Source organism: Lithobates pipiens, unplaced genomic scaffold (assembly GCF_037356315.1).
Source record: "Lithobates pipiens isolate NorthernLeopardFrog02 unplaced genomic scaffold, aLitPip1_a1.2 Scaffold_16, whole genome shotgun sequence".
NCBI lineage: Eukaryota > Metazoa > Chordata > Amphibia > Anura > Ranidae > Lithobates > Lithobates pipiens.
Genome location: NW_027507748.1, coordinates 379,828,131 through 379,851,832, shown reverse-complemented (window position 1 = coordinate 379,851,832; position 23,702 = coordinate 379,828,131). Strand labels below are relative to the sequence as shown.

Below are 23,702 nucleotides of genomic sequence, written 5' to 3'. Positions count from 1 at the left end.
AGGGAAAATTATTAGTGGCATTTTATTTAAAAGATATTTTTAAATATGTGTCTGCCAACTGTGGGTCTCGATTCTAAATCAGAATAACATTTTAATTTTCTAGTAACCAGACTATTTTCTAATGACATCTTGACATTTCTAATTTGAAATAATGGTACTGCGATGTGCCATCCATTGCATTCTGTGGAGAAATATAAGATTTTTTCTGTTCCAAGTAGTATATCCTGTGTAATGCCTTGTAGACACGGTCGGAAATTCAGATGGAAAAGGTCCGATCGGATTATATTTTCAGAAAATCAGATCGTGTGTGGGCTCTATCGGACTTTTTCCGTTGGAAATTCCGACGGAAAAAAATTGACAGCAGGATCTCAAATTTTCCGACAAAAAAAATGATCGTTTGTAGAGAATTTCGATTGGACACAGTGCCACGCATGCGCAGATCAAATTACGAGACCAAAGCTATTGGCTACTAGCCTCAACATAGTCCCGTCGTAACGAACAAACGTCATCACGTTCCAAATGATTGGATTTTCCAACAGCTTTGTCCAACCATGTGTATGAAACACCAGTTTAGGACAAAATCCGTCTGAAAAAATCCGACAGATTTTATTGTCGGAATGTCTGACCATGTGTACAAGGCAAAAGTCCATAGGGTTGATTTAAAGACAAATAGGCTGTTTAATTTGAAAGAGAAATTTCCCTTAGCTAAGTAAATGCCATCTGCTGGCGTCTTTCATCCAATCATGTGCAAGCAAAATTACTGAGGGGAATTTACTAACACTAGAGCAGATAGAATCTTGAAGCAGCTGCACATTGCAACTATTTAGCTTCTAGCTTTTTTTTTTTCAAAGATTAACTGAACAAGATGGAGCTAGATGCTGATTGGATACTGTGCACAGCTGCTCCAGATTTTGTCTGCTCCAGTTTTAGTAAATTCCCTCTACTGTTTTTTTTTTATTACCATGATTGGGTGTTCTTTACAAAGTAAATTTTCACTACATTCACTAAGCTAGGAGCAGCCAATTTGAACTCATTAAATCAACCCCCCATATGTGTTTCACTTAAATGACAAGCTATTTCATTTTCTGGGACTGAAGCAATTTTTGTTGAGTGTGATTGGTCTCTTATGAATTAAAAAATAGTTGCTATTTATAAAATGTAACTTACAGGCTATATTTTACAGAATTTAACATGTAGAAAGAAAGAGTTTTGTAGAAAGATAAGTGTTTAATAACTATTTTGAGTCATAATTAAATAAGGAACTGAGTGAAAATGGAACTATTCATATGCATAGTAATGAACACACCAACTCTGAAATAAGGCAATAATATCTTTTTTAGTGTTGATGCTAAATGACTGTGTTTATATATTAATGATTTCAGCGCAGGCCAATAGGAATTAAAAAAACTCTGAGCATCTACCATACTGTGCACAAGAATTTTCATAACACTTAATTCACAAACATATTCACACATAATTATAGTTTATGGGCTAGATATCTTATGGTCTGAATCTTCAATTAGAAATGCACACCAAACTATATGCATCTGATCACTTTTATTGATATAAATGCTTTCTGTTTTAATATATAATATAATTATATTATATAATTAATGAAAACCCTTTGAAGTCTGAGTGACCAAATGGGCCAATGCATCTTACAGTTTGAGCTAAGTTTATGAACCAAGCATTTTATTAAGACACACTTTCTTCATGAAAAACTATACCAACACACTTGAAATTATTGTGGATATAAACCTATTTTTTTAGTTATGTGAAGAAATAAAATATGCTAAGCAATTACACTTAATTTCTCTTATAACTCTAGGATACAGATAAAATTAAGGGTTTAACATGTTTTTCTTCCCTAAACGTGGACTAAAGCCATATATATTGTTTGTGGTGATGTATAAAGTGTGTTATTTAAAAAAAGCTTTCATCGTATTTGTTAAAATATTAATGTTAATGGATTATTTTGTTAAAATGTGATTTATTTACTTAAGCAGTATATAAATACTTTCCACACCTTGCCATCATTGATAATTTAGTCTACTGTAATTCACTTTCTTTTCAGTAGAGCTATTTTTTTTACCCTCTCTAATTTCACATTTCTTTCTCTTCACTTTGATATTGCCTATTGCCATTTAGAGCTTTATAAATCAGAAGCCAGTTCAGAAAGAAGGAAGCAGCAGTTATTTTGCTGCTCTATAATTACTCTCTCTATCTCTTGCCATATACAGGCTTTTATTTTACACACTTATATTCTCAAAAACCCATTCCCATGCTGGTCCTGGGTCATCTTTATACCTGATAAGGCTACTTTTTGGATCTGACAACATTTAAATATGAGGGTTACAAAAATGTTTAAGAGCTTTTAAACATGTAAAATGGCTAGATTTGTCTTTACAAATCTAGTTTGCGAATATATTTTTGTTCAAGCTTATGTTTGCTGGTTAAAATGATAGTGTTTTTGAAGTCTATTTATTCTTACAGGCTGTTTTTCTACAAGTTATTTATGAAGACAGCATTACCAAGTACAGACTCATATAAGAATTACCTCTCACGAAAAAGAGCACCAATGCAACTTACTGATGTTTCATCTGTTAAAAGTGACCTTTCCAGAGTGACTTTTCCAGGCTGCCATTTGCAGAAGGACATTAGTCATGGCAGTCTTTATGTTTCTCTCTGGAAAGGGTTACTTAAAGTGGAACTAAACCCTCCTATCCTTTTGATGCTAAAGATGGCACCGTCTTAGCCTCTATTTAGATCTACATTTGCCACGGCACTGCACATGACAGCTATGACACCAACTATTTGAGAACAGCCCAACTGACAGCTGACAACAGCACACTGGCAACTGTGACCTTTATCATCAGAGGCTAGTCTTGAAGGTAACACACTGCACATACGCTAGTAGGCAGTACTTGAAAACACTGCAGAAAAACAACATTGGTATGTCTGAATAAGGATTTAATTACATTTATTGAACATTTATAACTTCTGCTTTCTTTTGAGAAACAGGTAAATCAGTGGGTTTAGTTCCGCTTTGCAACATTTCTTGTACAACTATCCCAGATCAGCCACATCTAACATTGCTAAATGCCATCTTCTGAACTTACTTGGTGTCCTTCTTTGTTCTTCAGTACACAACTGTATTGTTGACTCTAATCTGTTTTAACTGTAAGACCTAAAAAAACTCGCTGGCAATTGTGACTTAACTTATAATCAAAAGTGCAAATCACTTTCTTAAAAATCCACTTTCTTCCAATAACTTAATATTATGAATGTTTAACAGCTTTTTCTTTAAAGCCCAAATTTGGGAACAGTAAAACCTTGTGAAATGCTTTTTTAGGTCTAGGGGATGGGAAAAGCACTTTCATTTATCTAATCCTCTGCTTCCCTGGCAGACAACTTTCCTCTATGATGCGGCAGTGGACTGTTCCTCAGTGTCCTCACATCTAATACAAGGTTATGGGCTCTGTCATGGAGACATCATATGGACCATAGACCACCAGGGTACAGGTAACAACACATAGGGATTTGCTGGAGCAGAGAATCAGGTAGGTCAAATTACTTTTCCAAGTCCACTAAATATAAATGATCATTTATACTTTTTATGTAGTTCATCTTTAATCTTCCTAGATCCTTTTGTTAATGACTCTATTTGCTGTCCATGCATTTTCTCTGTTCATTCATTATCAAGATAATTTCAACTTTTCATGGTAATTGGGTAAACTTTTTAAGAAAGTTTATGTATGATTTGGATAATACAAAGGTACTGAATAATATATTTAGACATCCTCTTCTACTAACTATGCAGTGAACACCTCCTTAACCTCCTTACATTTCCATCGTCAACACAGCAAATGTGACTAGCATGAGAATTTTTCAAGCTTTGTCAAGTTATAGAAACATGCATGCAGACACATCAACACACGAAATGTGAGGTTGGTGAAATTCTGTAAAGCTTTTGTTAACGTATTTAAAGCTAGAAACTTTTTTATACTTTCACCTTACAGAAAACACCAACTAAAATGTTTTCCCTCTCCTGTACTATTCACTTCTTCAGTGCATCAAAGATATCCCTAACAGGGACTACAAGAATACAATAGTGAATATAATAACCAAAGTGAAAATCTAATACTTTCATCTGGATTTGAAGAAAGGCAGAATTGGTCCAGGCCTAGGTCACTGGGACAGCTATGTGTGGTTTTGGCGCATATCATTTAAGCGTAGCTTAGCAATGGTTTTAGGTGTGAAAGGAGAAATTGAAAATATTAAATTATAGTTATTTTTACCTACTGTAAGTATTCTCATTCATGTATTTTACTTGCTTTAATTTGATGCTAGGGATAGTAAAATGCCTTGGCATTTGCATTACTATGACAGCACTTAAAATAGATGAGGTGGTTATTTAATTTTCCGTCATCTTGTTTTAACTATACAACGTTGCCAACACAATAATTGTGCTGTAACAATTGCAAAAATGCATGGGCATTGCAAGATAATAAAGCGATTTTCCAGATCACAGTTTCACATTTGCCAATTGTTAAACATACATATCTAGCTATTTTTAAAGCTTGGAGCTATTGTTTCTCGAAATCTTGTGATGTATCCCTTTGGGGTTATTAAAGTATCCTGAATCTGAATTTACATATAATTTCATATCAAACTTTGTTTTGGTATGGAGTTATGACAAGGATTGCCGCTGCGATCCCTAAACCATCCTTTGTCCATTTTCCAGTTATGGGAAATACCCATTCCTGCAATAGAAAGAATAAACTGACTAATGCAGAGTATGAAAGTTGTGATATTTTAACTTGGCTATCATTTCCTTGTAGACTTCAGTGAATTAGACAGCCGTCATGCATATACTGTTGGCCCATACAGCAAAATCATACAACAAAATAAAAAGTATTTATCAATGCCATCAGTAAAAGCTAAAAAAAAAAAGTCATCATTTACAGTTAACTGAAATGCCTGACAAGTAGTCATTTTCATATACATGGTAGCTTTAAATTGTGAAATTATGTAATTTTCTTGTTTTTCCTTTATTCCATGCATATTAAGAATGTGTTTGTTTAATTAGTATTTTTTTTATTTATTTTTTTACATGTGCGTTTCTTTTTTTTTTGTTTTGTTTGTTGTGCTCTTTTGCAGTTTGTCACAGTTTTTTTACCTTTTAATGGCACTTCCAATAAGTGTACTGGAGCATATGCAACCAGGTTTTAATTCAGCCATACAGAAAAGCACCTTTTATTCACTAGTAGGGATAATTGGGTACATATATACAAGAAAAAAAAGACATGCTACAACTTTATGATGTTTGCTATTTTAAATAAACATCTCCCTTCAATATTCCTAAGAAATATTCACTGCAGACAATCTCAATCCTATAACAAATATTATTTTTCAGAATAGAGGACTGGAAGCTTCAAGTGCTTTCAATCCTATTAGCTGCCTAAATTACGTAACTGGCAATCTTGCTACACTCTTGATTAAGTTAAATAGTAAGGAGCTTTTGTAAATATATTCCCTTCAAATTATTATCACAGTTCAGAACTTGAAAAAAAACAGTGGCAACTCATGCAGGCTTTTTCTGTAAAGCAGTACTAACAGCAAATATTATACCAATCAGTTGGTTGGTTATTTACTGTAGTCATAGCAATTAGGGGATCGTTTTTAACTTGTTGCTACATTTCAATGTTGCTATTTGTGCTGCTTTAATAACTTTGTCTACTTACATATGCAAAAGGCATTGGGCCATATTCAATATTGTGCATTTTTTTCCTCTTGATGCCATCTTAACACAACATATTGGGATGACCTCTAGATTGGTTCCTTTTGTGTCATTGCACCTATCGTTTGGTACCCATTATACAACTGATAAAATGCATTGAGAATAACTCATTTTAGTTCAGATTCTTAAGAAGAAAGCACCCTTCCAGATTTCATTGGATTTGCTGTTTAAAATGATGGTAAACTTGAAAGGTTGAATAAATGCTACAGTACTTCGAAATTAAGTTCTACATAAAAACACCTTTAAAAATGATTATTTAAAAATGTAAAAAAATGTTTGAGGCTGTTAATTATTATCTTTGCTAATAACGATCATGTCCAGTATTACCGTGATACAGAACAGGGCAGATGGTATTCACAGAATACAACTAGAATTTAACTTTCATGACTTCATCTTGGATTCCTTTTGTGCTGCAACATGTTATTCATGAGCATTACACATATTTTTCAGGATTTCTAATGCCTTTTATTTGATTGGCTGCATATCCACTTTTAGCTAATAATCATATTTACAAATATATCAAAAATAAGTTATTTACAATCTCTTTTCATTATTTCGAAAGCTTACTTATTTTTATTCCCTAATGTACAAAAATACCTATTTCAAGGCATATTTCCTTTTTTTCTCATCTGCTTAGTTTCCAGGGAAGCACTTCAGCAAAGAAATATGTCAGCATTTTTTGTTTTTTTTTACAATATGAGTAGTTATTACATAGCAATATAATTTTCCTATTACTTCCCCATCAATGTGGATTTATTAGATCAATGGTTACTATTTTTAAACAAAAGCTTAGCTTATGTAATCACAATAAAATGCCATTTTTAATAGAATAGTAAATGGTGATTAATTGCACTACTAATTTCTTTAGTCTGTTCTGTTTGTTTTTCATCAGTGCTGTTCTACGCCCTTAATGTTTAGAGCACCCTGCAATTGTTTCCTATAAATTAAAAGTGTTTTCCAAGGCAGGATATTTTTTCCAGGAAATGTTAATTGGAATCAATGCAAACCAATTCTCTTCGCTGTCCAACTTTACAGCAAATTTGTGAATTTGCAGGGATTTTTTTCCTCTGGTTGGCTTTTATATAAATTATTTAAATAATGACCAGCAATATGTCTATAATGTTTTGTGGCAATCCAGAAGTTGCACAATTTATAGTCCTACGTAGAATTTTGTGATGATCTGTCATCGTGAGGACTGCCATCTGAATTTTCTGTCTCACCTTCAGAGATGGCCTGCATTGGGGCATTGTAAAGCCGACACCTGACACTATAACGACTGCTGCTTGCAGCAGGTGGCACGCGGGACCTTCCTACTCTTGAAGCAGCAGTTTTTAAAGTAAATCCTTCTGACATGGCTCGAGGAGTGGAAGGTGATACTGGAGAATATGAATCACTGCCAGGTGATGATTGTAAAGGTTCTTCAAAACTAGAAGTAGACTCTAGGGGAAAATCCCCAAGTGACTTTGGAGTTACTGGGCTCTTCAGTATTTCAGTAGCTGACATACGGTAACTGGTTTCTGATCTGCTGCCCTTTTTAAGGAGCAGTAACTTAAACTCTTCATTTGATGTGTTTGACTTTTTGGCATTTCTGTAGATGAGACCAGCGCATCTTTGAGAACTTGCTGGCGTTGCTTGCTGGGGCGATCCAGGTAAAACTCTTGTTTTGTTTTTTGCAGCACCCTCTCCAGAATCTTTTCTTCCCAGAACTTTTCGTTTAGATCTGAGGTAAAAATATTGTAAAGTAATTATTAACATTGTAAGTATATACACTGCCTTGAAAAAGTATTCATACCCCTTGAAATTTTCCACATTTTGTCATGTTACAACCAAAAAAGTTAATGTATTTTATTGGGATTTTGGGATTTTATGTGAGAGACCAACACAAAGTGGCACATAATTGTGAAGTGGAAGAAAAATTATATATGAAAAATAAATATCTAAAAAGTGTGACATGCATTTGTATTCAGCTCCGTTTACTGTGATACCCCTAACGAATATCTAGTGGAACCAATTGCCTTCAGAAGTCACCTAATTAGTAAACAGAGTCCACCTGTGTGTAATTTAATCTCAGCTTAAATACAGCTGTTCTCTGAAGCATTCAGAGGTTTGTTAGAGAACCTTAGTGAGAAAACAGCATCATGAAGGCCAAATAACACACCAGACAGGTCAGGGATAAAGTTGTGAAGACATTTAAAGCAGGGTTAGATTATAAAACAAATATCCCAACATCTCATGGAGGACTGTTCAATCCATTATCCAAAAATCGAAAGAGTATGGCACAACTGCAAACCTACCAAGACATGGCCGTTCACCTAAACTGACAGGCTGGGCAAGAAGAGCATTAATCAGAGAAGCAGCCAAGTGGCCCATGGTAACTGTGGAGGAGCTGCAGAGATCCACAGCTCAGATGGAAGAAGCTGTCCACAGACAACTATTAGTCACGCACTCCACAAATCTAGACTTTCTGGAGGAGTGATAAGAAGAAAGCCAATGTTGAAAGAAAGCCAAAAGAAGTCCCATTTGCAGTTTGCGATAAGCCACATGGGGGACACAGCAAACATGTGGAAGAAGGTGCTCTGGTCAGATGAGACCAAAATTTAACTTTTTGGCCTAAAAGCAAAATGCTATGTGTGGAGGAAAACGAACACTGAACATCACCCTGAACACACCATCATGGCAGCATCATGTTGTGGGGATGCTTTTCTTCAGCAGGGACAGGGAAGCTGGTCAGAGTTGATGGGAAGATGAATGGAGCCAAATACAGGGCAATCTTAGAAGAAAACCTGTTAGAGTCTGCAAAAGACTTGAGACTGGGGCAGAGGTTCACCTACCAGCAGGACAACAACTCTAAACATACAGTTAGAGCTACAATGGAATGGTTTAGATCAAAGCATATTCATGTGTTAGAATGGCACTGTCAAAATCCAGACCTAAATTCAATAGAGAATCTGTCGCAATACTTGAAAATTGCTGTTCACAGATGATCTCCATCCAATATGACAGAGCTATTTTGCAAAGAAGCATGGGAAAAATTTTCACTCTCTAGATATGCAAAGCTGGAAGAGACATACCCAAAAAGACTTGCAGCTGTATTTACAGTGAAAAGGTGATTCTACAAAGTATTGACCCAGGAGGCGGAATACAAATGCACGCCACACTTTTCACATATTTATTTGTAAAATAGCAAATAAAAAAATATATATAATTTTCCTTCCACTTTACATGTGCCACTTTGTGTTGGTCTATCACATAAAATCACAATAAAATACATTTATGTTTTTGGTTGTAACATGACAAAATGTGGAAAATTTCAAGGGGTATGAATACTTTTTCAAGGCACTATACTACATATATACTACATCAGAAATACTAGCTGGCAAGACCTCGAAAATCATTGGAAGCATTTTGCTGGGCAAGGTGCAACTAACATTAAAGACAAAGAGCCTAAACCACTGCACTAATAAGAAAATACTACCAAGCTGGGAAATATGAATATGTATAACATATATGATAAAATAGAAGTAACCCTCCCTACAACATTAAAACATCCTAAAACATGCAGCAACACCAAACAACTCCTCTTAGCCTTAAGCCAGTCATAGACAGGTAGTTTTTTTTCAGCTTGCGGGCTGAACAAAAAAGAAAAAAAAAACACCATATCCCTCCATCCACACAAATGAGGTGGATGGAAAAATCCCACATCCCCCACCCCCCCACTGAGACCTTGCATTCTAACAGCGGCTCCCTGCCAATTGGCTGCAGCTACGATTGAGAAAAGTTTTCACTGACATTTGAGGGAGACTACCTCTTTTTAAAAAGCCAAAGATAGGTGAATATCTATAGATAATTAAAAGTATAGTTCAGTTTTCCAAGCATACAGTAGTCTTTTTAGGTAGTTGTGAATGCAGCTTATTTGTCTTTAAGGGTTTATTGTTTCAAGGTGTCAGCACTGAAAACAGGCAAACAAAAGCATTCTGCCACATGATTGATCAGCATGTAATTGATAATTAATTATCACAATCTCCATCTTATTCATTCATTATATTTTGTATTTCATTCAACTATATGTGGTTTTGCTCTGAAATTTTCCCTCATTCATTTTTAATTTAGGGGTCATACTAACTAATTAACACTTTTGAAAATACATTGCAGATTTACTGAATCATGCATAGTAAATAAAAAATCGGTGGCAATTTATTAATGAACCAATTTACCTGTGAATAGCTGCAAAAAGATCTTCGGTAGTACGGGGCCTATTAGGTGACACAAAAACATCATCGGTGTCTGCCTGGGAATCCTCACTCATAGGTGATATCAGAGAATCCTCGCTAACTGAGGAATCTACAGTAAATGAGAAAAGATTGCACACATTAGGTATACTTTAAGGATTTAAATGTATTAAGTAAAGCAACATTGTCTTCGACTGTTAAATACATGATCTTAGAATCTAGAAATAGTATACTATTTGCTATTTACAGTGATGACTGCTATAAATGTAGATTAATACCACTACATACAGTAAATTGATAGAACATTTTATAACTGAATCAGACTTTAAATTTTGTTTGCTATATATTGATAAATAAACTATTTCATGGGAAAATAAAAAACAAAACTGCACCTGCACTAAGACTAAAAAATATATTCTAATATATTATCTAATATTAAAAAGAAATAGAAAAAAAAAAAAAAAATATATATATATATATATATATATATATATATATATATATATATATATCTATCTCAAATAATTTTCCCAATAACAATACAATGGCATTGACAAGAAGCACATATGTTGTAAATTAACCTTTCCAGGAGGCATCATCCAAGCTTTCTGATGTATCTTCTGACCTGCTATCTTCTGAGGCACTTTTGGTTGGAATACCTGATACGGTTTCAAATTCCTGCTCTGGACAATCGTCGCTGAGTGGATTTAAAGTGGATATTTCTGATTCAAAGCGTAGAGTATTTCCAGGCACTTTGTCACTGTTGCTTAAGACAGGTTCACCGGACAACTGAGATACATCAGAAATATTGTCTTGCCCATCAAATCCAGTGTTGATTCCTTTAACAGGTTCTTTTATGGTAAATGGACCACACTTTACTTGTAACACATACTCTGGTTTAATTTGCCCTTCCCCTTTAGTTTGAATCTTTTGATCATTTGCAATATCACTGCTATCTACAGAGTAATCTTGCACATACTTTGTTATTGTTTCTGGGTTTGCTGTGAAAATAGTTTCTTCTATTATTTCTTCAGGTCGATATTTATGGTGTTTCTCTGCTTCATCTTTTTTAGTTCTAGTGATCAAAAGTGGTGGCATTTCAGGTTTGTATAAACCATGTCCAGTAAAAAGGGCAGTTGCTTGAAAAAACGCTTCGGGGCTTGTGTCAACTGGCGATGCATCAATGTAGGGAAGCATTGCTTCTTCAGTGGAAAACTGGCGTATTATTGATTTCTTAGGTGCTAATACAGGTGTTTTCTCATGGGGATATGTATCCACAATTATTGTGGGATCCTGGGTACATAAGATGTTAGTGCTTTCTTTATGCCTAGAGTCCCTGTGATGCTTGTTGACAGATCTCAGATGTACAGATTTCAGCACTGAAGGTGTTATGGCAAGGGCTGGCGAAGAATTTGGATTCAGTTCATCCTCTGACACATTTTGATTGGTATGACTGAAAGCTGTTACCTGTGGTCTGTATGGCAATGGTCTATGTAACACATGAAGAGCACTTAGGTCAAGATGACTAGGAGGTATAGTTGGAAGTTCTAGTTCTTTACTTAAGAAAACATTGCCAGACCTTGAAGGATGCTGTAAAGAGGACTTCCTTTCTGGAACTTTTGGTTTTCTCCTACCACCCCCAGGTGACAATGGTCCAGAGAAAAAGGGTATAGGGAAAGATGAAGTAGGTGTTTCTGACTGGCTGGAATAGCCACTTGATGGTGATGCCAACCCTGCCAATTTTTCTGGTGAGGCTAATTTAAATTCATTCTCAACTGAAGGAAGAGAAGGAGTGGTGGCTCTGGATTCAGGTTGTGAGTTCTGTGATTCTGAACTTTCTGGAGACTTGATGCATTCTATGACGGTTGTACCTGTAGCAGTGCTTGAATTTGATAAAGACCTATAAGGATCACTTGATTTCAAGTCATTAAGGAGCCATAGATCTGCATAGTGAGGCTGTTCACTGCCCTCATCTTTAAAAGTTGCAGTGTCTGGGTTAATAAATGGTGTATTTTTTTCATCATGGTCATCCTGATTGACCCAAGCAACATCCTGTTGATTTGGTGGAGACAGGTTTTCCACTCTAGAGGGTGCATTTGAAGTCTCAAGTGGCAATTTCATTTCCCTGGAGGTGTGAAGCACTTGTGTGCTGGTAATCTTTGGTTCTTTCTTCTCAAGAACATCTGTGTAGTTGTCAGAATTTTTCAAAGATGAGCATCGTTTTGGTGGTGGAGGCTTTGCCTTTGGTTTTTTCAATGACATATTCTGTATTCCTTGTTTACTGTGATCCACATAATGTTGCCAAACACTGTCTGTACTCATGGATGAAATTCCAGTGTCCTGTTCATTCTCAGTCCCTGACGGTGCATAGTTACATATATAACTCCTATTACCATTAAGACCACAGTCAAAATGCATGGAGGTGTAATATCCTTCAGTGTCTACAGAATAATGAGATCCTGTGTCTGCTTTCTCTGAGGCAGGCTTTTCAAGAAAACTGTCATATGTTCCAAGACTGGTAAAACTTGGACAACCTAAACCATCTCCCTTTAAGTGCTGCGGGCTGAAATCTGGACGACATGAAGCATCATGGTGATGGTGAAGATAATTCCATTCACTGTCACTTGTGTTGCTGTTTGGGTCATCAAGTAGATCTGCAACAGTTGATGTAAATGAGCTTGCCCTGTGTCCTCTAAGGCAGTCTAAGTGGTCATCATTATATTGTTCAATGCTAAATACATTTGATTCTTCACCCGCATTAGCAGCAGTATTTAAAGATAACTCAGAATCACAATGTGAAGAGCCAGTTAGTGGAGGGGATGCTGCTGGAGGTATCGTTTCTGAAGTCTGGGATGGACATGTGGAACTACTTCCACTCCAGTTTCCACTGGATGACTGATGATCATCTTTCTGATCTATGTGTGTGCTCAGTAAAACTCCTGTAGTGGAAATAGAGTGAACAGGGCTTCCAAACGTGTCAGAATTTGATGAAATGTCACAGCTTCCCGAATCAACCATTCTTGATAACCTTGATCTCCCCCTTTCATTCAGCTGAGGGCTATGGTGAGAATATGATAACCCCAGAAGTTGGTGTTCTGGGGAATCTTCACTGTTAAAATGGTCGTCTTTCTTCTTTAATGTCCTCTCTGAGCTGGTTATATAGCAATCATCTTTATAACCAGAAGATTGTGCACTTCTATCATGATCATTATTTGTTCTAGCACTTTCTCTGGGAAGACTACGTGAACGAATTCGATTGGACACTGTTGCAGTGAATATTTGGTCACCACTCTCAGTCAAAGCTGCAATGTTTCCTGCAGAATGTGAGAGTGATGCTGCCACTCCTTGGCCCCTCTGAGCTCTAATTCTTCTCCTTGATGGAGCAGCAATAAGAATATCTTCTGTTTGGCACTCTGTATCTCTGGTTCCAGATCTTCTATTTGCGTTTGCAAGCTCAGGGTTGTTATGAACTATAACATTTCGCTCCCGTGCTACAGGAGATTCATCTGAATCTACAATAAATAAATAAAATAAGTTTCAGTCATTATTATTAAATTACAGCCTTAATGTATCTAGTTTTGCTAGAAAGTACTCCAGCTGATGGCAATTAAACCATTATAGTACTAAAGAAAATAATCATATGGCTGGCATTTTTTTTTCTTGTTCAGAAAATAAAATGTAAAGATCAAGCAGGTTTATCATTCTATGAATTGTACAGTGTTTGATATATTTTTATTTCTTTATTTATTATGTTCAGGACATTTTTCCCCATTTTGGCCAGTTAACCATTTGAGCTCTGGAAGATTGTACCCCTTTCATAATTAGGCCCTTTTTCGCAATTCGGCACTGCGCTATTTTAACTGGTATTTAGGCGGTCATGCAAAGCTCTACCCAAACTAAATTTATATCATTTTCTTTTTTTCACACAAATAAAGCTTTCTTTTAGTGATATTTGATCACCACTATGTTTTTAATTTTTTACGATATAAATGAAAAAAGACCAAAAAGCTTGACAAAAAAATGCCAGATAGTTTCTACTTTCTACTATAAAACATATCCAATAAAATAAATTTCTTCATAAATTTAGGCCAACATGTATTCTGTTACACGTCTTTGGTAAAAAATAATCCCAATAAGTGTATATCGATTGGTTTGTGTGAAAGTTATAGTGTCTGTGAATTATGGTATAGATACTGGAATTCCTAATTTTCTTTTTATACTAGTAATGGCGGTGATCAATGACTTAGTTGGACTGTGATAGTGTGGCAGACAATCTGACACTAACTGACACTTTGTGGGAACTGACTAACTGCCATTGACATCTTCAGTGACACTAATACAGTGATCAGTGCTAATAATATACACTGTCACTGTACTAATGACACTGACTGGGAAGGAATTAACATCAAGGGGTTAACTGTGTGCCAAACAAGTGTTAATGTGTGTACTGTGTGCTGTTTTTTTACTAAGCAATGTACTTTGCAGGGAAAAAAATGGCACATCAGTGCTTTCTGCAGAGAGCCCTGTTTTGTTTACCAACATAGGGTTCTCTTTTGTAATTTCCTCAGCCGATCAGTGGGTGGCAGCCATAAACCATTGGCTGGAACCCACTGATTGGCTTGTGCTGCAATGAATGACAGCTCAAGCTTCTGGGTGCACACGCATGTGCGAGCGGATCCAGCAAAAAGATGCAGGTAAGTGATTGTGCCTGTATGAGCTGACCTGCCACAGTGAATGTACTGGGGCGGGTCAGCAAGCCATTAAATATAAAATAGTATATATAGATGTTTATTATTTTCCTCCAGAAGTTGGAGCTACAAGTACCTTTTAACATGTTTTCTAGGCTAATCTTAATTATTTTCTTCCAGAAAAGCCTGTTATTTACAGAGCTTAAAGGATAACTTAAAAGAAAATGCAATTTTCTTTGCAGGTAAAAAAATGTGCATTTATTATTTTTTGTTACAGGAGCCTGTAAAGCATTGTACCAGCAATGAGCAGATTGCTGATGCCATGTAGGTCTCCTGCAGACCTGTCAGTGTATCTTCTTCCTCGTACCTGCATACTCCTTGCACAGTTACTGGTGGCTAACGGAAAGCTCACAATTGCTTCTGTCGATCAGGAGCTTTCTGATCATGTACTTCAGGTACTTCTATAGCGCCATCAATTTACGCAGTGCTTTACATATATTGTACATTCACATCAGTCCCTACCCTCAAGGAGTTTACAATTTAAGGTGATCGCAAACCCCTCTTCCCACAGACACCTGAAATCCCTTACAGGGTGGGAGGCGCCAGCACAAAGGGGTTCAATGTTTACAAAATAACATTTTGAAATGGTTTATTGTACACAACACAAGTGCTGTTTTCTAAACTGCGAGAAGTAGCTCTGATGAGGTCTGGACTGTGAGCTGTTTCTATTGGCTTAAATCGGACTAGCTAAACCAAAAGGAACCTTAGTCTGTTCAAACATGACTGGACACAAGGAACAGTCTTGGCTTCCTTATTTTCCATAGGCCTGTAAAGATCTCAGGCAATGTACTTCATAATTCATCCTCCATTGCAATGGATTTGAATCCTTTAGGGAGGTACACATAATAACATGACTTAACCACTTGTCTAGTAGATGATGACAACTTTAAATAGCTCCAAACTTGGCAGCAATGTAGTAGCTATAACATTAAACTGATATATGCTAAATGAAGAGCCAAACCTATTTCTTGTTGCACTCTTCTGGGAATTCCTGATATGGTTTTTCTTCTCCTCAATTTCCGTCTCCTCTGCAGAACAGATTGTGAATGAACTAGGGAGCAACGTATGCTTGCTTCTCTATCAAAACCAACACCTGGAAATAGATACATCAGCCTTGTTAATTCTCACTTTGGTTTTATTACCCTATTTTAAATCAAGATTAAACTGTCCAAATTTATACATCATTAGCTATATTTTACATTTAATTAGGCTTATTCTTTTCTAGCTATACATATCATGTTTACATAAGAAGAAAGACAATAATTCATTGCATCTTGCTAAATGGAAAGCTGCAGTGGGAGTATTTAATAAACCCAAGGCAACATGTCCATTAAAGTAAAACATAGGGGTTGCTTTACTAAAGACAACTAGACTGTGCACTTTGCAAAGTGAAGTTACATGTTGCAAGTGCAGTTGCTCCAGAGATTAGTAAATTAAGTAAAGCTTTACTTTACAAAGAATACCCAATCACATGCAAGGAAAATAGAGAGTACTGGATGCTGGAAGTCAGAAGAGCTTCCCCCCATTTACTAAACTCTGAAGCAACTGCTCTTGCAGAGTGTAACTGTACTTTCCAAAGTGCACAGTCTATTTGCCTTTAGTAAATCAACCCCATAGTGTTAAAACATAAATAGTGTTTAAGCAGATGATATATAAATCTGATATCTGATGACCTGCTAGAAGTTACTGCGCTTTGAATGCTTTCACTGGGCTATGGAAGCAGCTGAAAATATTTCCAAGCATATACTAATATACTTCTGTCCATTAAATGTCCAATACAAATACAGTTCACTGTGGCTCTTCTTAAAATTTTGTGTAACATGTAATATTTCTAGGTCTGTATTATGGGTAGATTTCATAATTTAAGTGGTTTTTGAACTCTGCATCTGTTGCCATTTCAAATAATATACTCTATGTGACTTCAAAGGATATTTGTACTTCTATATAGTGAGGTCAAAAATGGTTACCAACATTCCGGGTCCTTGGTTTGCAAGTGCATCAGCTATTTACAGTTAGCCTTTAAACAGCTCCAAGGTTTGTTTCAGAAAAGGAAAGCCAGAGGTCAAGAACATTTTACTTTCATTCAAGCATGAAGGTTGTCCACATCATAGGCTAAGGTAGGTTTTCAGGTTTACCTTGTACATTTTTTGCTGTTCCCAGAATCTTCCGACCGAGCCAGTGTAACTTAAATAGCGTAAATCTTCCCAACATTTAGTCACACGTGACATTATTCAACAAGAGTTTGTGGTTTTAGGTGCTAATTCCTAAATGCAGTATCTCCCAGCAATCAATCACAATCCAACTTTACAACAAAATTAAACTCTAAAATAAAAAGCCACTGATGGTAGGATTTTTTTATGACGGAAGAAACCTAGTTGGTCCCTTTAGGCACAAGTACTTATCTCTGTCTGTTAATTGTAATTGATGCTGTTCATTAAATAAGGCTGACAGTATTCATAGATGCCAACCCAAGGTACATTATTACTATTGTCAAAAAATGTGCAGTTATCTATTAAAGAAATTTTCATGTGTACTAATTTTTTATATATTGTAGACAGAAAGGTTTTTTTGTTTTTCAAAATGCTAATATAATATTTAATAGTTTTTCTAAAATATTTGTTGCTGTAAAGAATGGCACTAAAATAGTTTCTAAATGGTATCATTACTTAGCTTGTTCCCTTTTGCGTAGACAGTATAAATATCTTTGGTTCCAATCGTGAAATACTCAAACCTTGCATGAGGCCATGTGTAAACAGGAGAACCATTGCTGTATTTATAATGCTTTTTAAGTGCACACTATGCGGTGCGGGAACTGCATGCAATTTTAAACAGGAATCGCACAGTAATCCTGTTCAAATTACATGCGATTCTTCAGCAGTGTGATTTGAACCATTATTCTGTATAGCTCAAATTGCACCGAATCTGGACCAAAATTGTGCACGACCCTTTTCACACCCATGCGATTCGATTCTGAAAATTGCACTGCGTTTTGTAAACCGATTTCTGGTGTCGTTAACTCAACATTCACACCCGCAGTGGTTCACGTGAAAGGGGGTTTTGAATGCGGTGAGGAATCCGCACAGAATTCGCTGTGAATTCGGAGCGCACCAGTGTGAACTGGCACTATATGCTCTTAGGGGAATCAGCATTCCACAGACACAGCTGTGTCTACTGTTGCAACATGCAAAGAAAATGCATAACCAATCAAGGGATAAAAAGGTAATTTACTTTAGTACTTTGTTTTCTGCATGTATTTAGTTGCTTTCATTTGTTTATTCCTTCATTCATTCATTTATTAAAGTTAGTTTTTTTTGCAATTATAAACTAGCATATTAAAAGTACTATTAGCATGAAACCAATGTTACTTATTTATGGATGTGGCAAACAAAAAAAACAACACACAAATTACAGCTGCTATCCCGCAAGTGTGATGTTACAGAATTGTTTGTAACCAAAGCCATTAAAATTCCTGTTCCCTTTAAAATGCTCATTACAATACAAGTACATATTTTGAGACATGGCAAAATATTGTAATATTTGCATTAAAGTGACATTATGTAAAGCTTAACAAACACACGTGAATTGTTATTTTAATGGATATTAGCACTTTACCAGCTCATTAAATAAATTATGTATTAATATTAGGAAACTAGATAGTGATATATGAACAAGATATTCCCTACCTTCAAAGAGTCATTGGAAGACAAAATAGTTTTCCTACAGAACCAGACAACATTTTCAGTCAATGATTCTGACATACAAAAGTAAACCATTCTGCAGTGACTTTCCATGTGATGATCAGATGATTTTCTAAACTAACTTCTATTCTGTCTCATTTCAAACACTGCTTTTGTTCCATAGACAGATCTAGAAATATTGCTGGTAAACACCACGACCCTTAGCTAATATAACATTTTGAAACAAACTGAAAACATACAGTAATGCTGCGTACACATGACCAGACTTTCCGGCATACTAGGTCCGACAGAATCAGTCCATCGGACAATCTGATTTTGTGTGGGCTAATCCGATCGTTTTTCATTAAAAAAATCAGACGGACCTAGAAATAAAATGTTTCAAATCTGTCCGACAGGAAAACTGTTCGTCTGGATACTGTTCCGATGGACCAAATACGACGCAAGGGCAGCTATTGGCTACTGGCAATTGAACTTCCTTTTTTAGTCCCGTCTTATGTCATCGTGTTCAAAAAGAACGGACCGTTCTAGTTGTAGTCCGTTTGTGTGTGTGTGCAAGTTCGTTCGTTTGAAAGGTCCATTGGAACTCTGCCGAAAATCAGTCGGGAAGACCATCGGATCTAGTCTGCCGGAAAGTCTGGTCGTGTGTACGCAGCATAAGAGTTATTGGTTGGTGTTCTTTTGTTAACCAAAATGCTTTATATATATAATAATAATATATATAATTAAAATAGCATTTAAAATGTGATTCATGGTTGGATACAAATTAATTTTTTGTACAGTTAGGCCTCTTTCACACATGCTGTCCATTCAGGTCTGCCTGTCCGTTTTCTCCCTGATCGGATGCTCCATTCACCTCTATGGAGAGATGAATGTCACACTGACATCCACTGCTATCCCATCCAATCCATTCTGCCAAATACAGACAGATGGAGACCCTATTTTCCATCCATTTGGCGGATCAGACCAGGTGAAATTGGAGGAAAATGGACAGGCAGATCTGTTTGCATCCGATCTCCCCATAGAGAACAGCGGGACTCTGACAGGTGCATCTCCGCACAGTTGGTGGTGACGGACCTGTCATCCGCCTGCTCAGCGGGGATCACACAGTGCCCTGTGTGAAAGGGGCTCTTGCACAAAGTGTGCCCATCATTTATCCAAGTGTGATAGGAATGTAGCCAATCAGTTTACAAACTAGTGACACTACTGCCTTGCAAATCAACAGCTACTGGATTATCAAAATTAATATTAATACAACATGCATAATATGTGTAATTTTCTGCTGGCTACTCAGGCTACATGCTAAATGTAAAAACCTCTCAAATTAGATGTTTTTAAATAATATTTTTGTAATAATAACTGCCGTTGGGGCAAATGTTGAGGCAGCCATCTAGGGCGGATTCAGTAGAATATCATACTAGGGCCTTTTTTCAGGCAGGAGCCAATTAACTTACCAGCATGTATTTGGAGTATGGGAGGAAACCCACACAAGCACAGGGAGATGATGCACACTCCATGCAGAGAGTGTCCTGGCCAGCATTTGAACTGAGGAACCCAATTTTTATTTAAAAAACCCAAATTTTACTACATATTCTGACTACTCAGCAACACAGAACCCTATTTGATAATTACCTTATTTAAAAAAATACTGAGTAAATTGAATATTTTTCATAGGAAACTAGAGCCAATCCAGTAAAATCGAATAATTCAGGTATGGTTGGATTGTGGTGTGTTTAATATTTCACTGAATCAAATACCTGGGTACCACAAGAACAAGAACTTTGTAATGATTACAGCACATGGACAGTTTGTGAGCAAATGTGAGTATGTAAGAGCCACTGGTTTTCTTGGAAAATAAAGAAATATTTCTTGCTGTCTTATCATATTTGCATATAATGAATGTCTTATTGTTACATTATATGATAATTGCATGTTTAAAACATGTCATTTTTTGAGTTGTATAAAAAATATAATTTAGGTTACCTGAAACGTTAATGGGGATAATGCATGACGTAACCACTTGGGACTCCTGTTTCATCTTCTCCTCCGGGGTGGGCAGAGGCAATGCTTTATTCCAGTTGGTTTGTTTATCCAGTGTTGATGGAACATTAGGAATTGGATTTTTTGGCCTTTGCCCTAAAACCATTTCATCTTCATCCTGAGGTGGATGAGCCTGTAAAATTTGCATACATTAGCACTGCCTTATAGAAGCTTGCAAACTCACCAGGAATTTATTTAATCCATATTTGTTTTGTCAGCGAAGGAACTAAAACAATAAGAAGGAAAGCTAATATTTCTATTCCACATACATAGGGATAGTAACAGAGGCATTTGTTAACACTTAAAATGGAAAAAATGGTTAATAACAAACCACCAACCAGAGAAAAGAAAAAGTCAAAGGAGAATAAAAGTAGAGGTTAATCTTCTATGAACTCTTGCAGAAGAAAAGGATTAGAAATAGGGATAGAACATGATAGTGAAATGTATGAAATAATATATTTTACTCACACCGTAAAGAGAAAAAAAAATAGATCTGAAAACAGTTGGACTAAGAGTACATTTTTAAATTCTAGAATCTCAATTTTTTACAAGTTTTTTTAGACTTTAAAGTTTTAATCACCAAATATATGCTGCATGCTGTCCTCTGTTAACTATTCTACATTAGATATTCTTTCCATTGAATGTTGTTGCTCACTAATGCTAGTTCCCATCTGTTCTTAATTTACAGACTTCAGACTCTTAAGAATATTAAAATAGTATGGAGTGACACTTACCTTTCCAGTGTTTCCTGGCCATATAATTTAAATGCCACATGAAATGGGATTTTTTAATATATCTCTGCAGAAAATCATACAACTTTTACTACTTTCTTCCTTCATCTGCAGCTTTTGTGTTCAATCCCAGCAGACATGAATAGCTCATACAAACTACAGGCACAAAAGACTTTGTTTCCTAGGTAACTCGGTGGGAGAAAGTTTGCTGCGTGCTTAAGGGGAAAAGGCTAGGTTTTGTTGCTGACTTCTTCCCTGAATTACAATAGACCCCTGGACAATGACCGTGTAGCGATCTTACTGCTCTCTTATAAACTATTTTGATTATTCTGTAAGGAGCAATGGTGTAGTATATTGATGGTCAGGTGTTCCCTGCATATGCCATACTCACATTGCTAAAGAATTTGTTTATTTTTAACTATTTTTCATCAACACAAATAGCCTTACTCAGCATTAGATAATGGTCCAATATATTTGCATGTTTTTTCCCATTAAATTTTGAGGTGACTCCAATCAGGTGCTGTATGTGACCTCATATAAATATATGCATACTGTGCAATGCAAAATTTATTACAACAATCACAATATAAATGAGAGGTGGAGCCTGGCGGTGGAACCTTTCGCAACAAGTGAAATTTGTCCTATGGATTCTGTATCAATGCTTTAATTTTTTTTAAATAAATGTGAGTTGAATATTAGCTGGGGTTGTGAGGTTCTGTTTTTAATCCCCCTGATACTGCAATATTGGAGGCACTTTTGTTTTCTTCTATGGTACTGTGGAAATACCGGCAGCCAATATGGAGTCAAGTTTGAAGCAGCATAGTGGAAGGACACTGCATCTGTTGTAGATTATTATCTGTTCCCTAAGAGCCTAACAGAAATTGTCAAGGACCAGTTTGGAGCATCCCTGGAGGTAGAGTTGCACTGTGTTCAAATCGTGTTTGACCCCTTGCGGGGTCTTATAAGGAGGTGAGCGAGCATTGCACATGGTGGCAGGAGCACTATTGGTGTGGAAGTTGTTTTGAAGCAAGGAAAAAACTCTACATCTCCCTGCATGTTAGTAGAAGATTTATCACCTATATGTCACTACTGTAATGGACTTTTTCTTGAGCACCTTTACTTTTACTTATTTTGTGATAGTTTGTTGTTATTTTGTTTAAATGCAGTGCTGTCTAGGTCACTTACTATATAATCACAATATATAGGTATTATATGCAGTAATGTGAATCAATAAAAATTCAATTTCAAGTGCAAATATGGTAAAGAACATATAAATAAATGTCAGTGTTCATTATCCATATAAGTCTGTTGTTCACCATATATAATTATCTGTAAAAAAAAGTGTGCAGGAAAAGCAACCATCCAGTCCTCAGTACAACAGTGAACTTCCTCCAAGGTGATCTTTTAGGTGTCCATCAACCATAGAGACTTCCATAGAGATAACTCTAATGGCGCGTATACACGACCGGACTTTTCAGCAGAATAGGTCCGATGGAATCAGTCCGTCGGACAATCCGATTGTGTGTGGGCTAATCAGACGGACCTAGAAATAGAACATGTTTCAAATCGGTCCGACGGACTCAATTCCTGTTGGGAAAACCGTTTGTCTGTATGCTGGTCAGACGGATCAAATACGACACAAGGGAAGCTATTGGCTACTGGCTATCGAACTTCCTTTTTTAGTCCCGTCTTACGTCATCACTATCAAAATGAATGGAGTTTCGAACGGACCTAGTCCGTTCGTGTGGCCAAGTAAATTAGTTCAGAAAGTCCGTCGGAACTCCGCCAAAAGTCCATCGGGAAGACCATCGGGCCTAGTCTGCCGGAAAGTTTGGTCGTGTGTACACGGCATTATTGTTATCTAGGTCAGCCTTTTTCAACTATTCGCGTTTTTTTAGGGGTGCCTTGGCAAAATGCCTAAAAAATGCCCAAGAATTGTATGCAATACAGGGGGTGGATCAAACATGCCTTTTAGTTACACAAAGCCACAGGTTTAATTGTGCACAACCATGACCTTGTAGCTGTCGCCATCCAAACAACCAATGACATCATCAATTGATAAGTTGTAAAACGATTAGAGTAATTTTTTACATTTTCGAATGGGGTGCCTCGTGACTGTCAATAATTTTAAAGGGTGCCTTGACTAAAAAAAGGTTGAGAAACACTGATCTGGGTAGTAGAGATGTGTTATTTTACTGGATATGTATCTTGTACTTACTGATCTGTGTGGTTATGCTTGTTAGTAGAGTCAGAGTGGTGCCTATTCTGCACCAGGGGTGTAGTAAGACCAGACTAACTGTCAAAGGTCTGCAATTATTATTGGCAAGTGGCCACTTAGTAGCAAGAGCTGAAAACTGCATCCCAGCCTCTCTTCCTGATTTTTCTATTCATTTGTTTGACAGCTCCTGACAAAGTCTGTGTAATACAAAATGCATTGGGTGGAGTAAAGTGCTGTGATA

At 36.4% G+C, this 23,702-nt stretch overlaps 1 protein-coding gene across 2 annotated transcripts in view; it reads right to left on the bottom strand.

Moving 5' to 3' along the window:
- Positions 1 to 5,120: 5,120 nt before the first annotated feature.
- The window catches only part of NHS (NHS actin remodeling regulator), a 257,325-nt gene continuing 238,743 nt past the window's right edge, over positions 5,121 to 23,702 (bottom strand). For both annotated transcript variants that reach the window (XM_077482207.1, XM_077482208.1), the window contains 5 exons: positions 20,456 to 20,645; positions 15,739 to 15,870; positions 10,611 to 13,541; positions 10,015 to 10,141; positions 5,121 to 7,520 (listed from right to left, as the gene is read on the bottom strand). In XM_077482207.1, the coding sequence (XP_077338333.1) occupies positions 6,959 to 7,520; positions 10,015 to 10,141; positions 10,611 to 13,541; positions 15,739 to 15,870; positions 20,456 to 20,645 (3,942 nt within the window). In that variant the 3' untranslated portion in view covers positions 5,121 to 6,958. The remainder of the gene's footprint in view (positions 7,521 to 10,014; positions 10,142 to 10,610; positions 13,542 to 15,738; positions 15,871 to 20,455; positions 20,646 to 23,702) is intronic.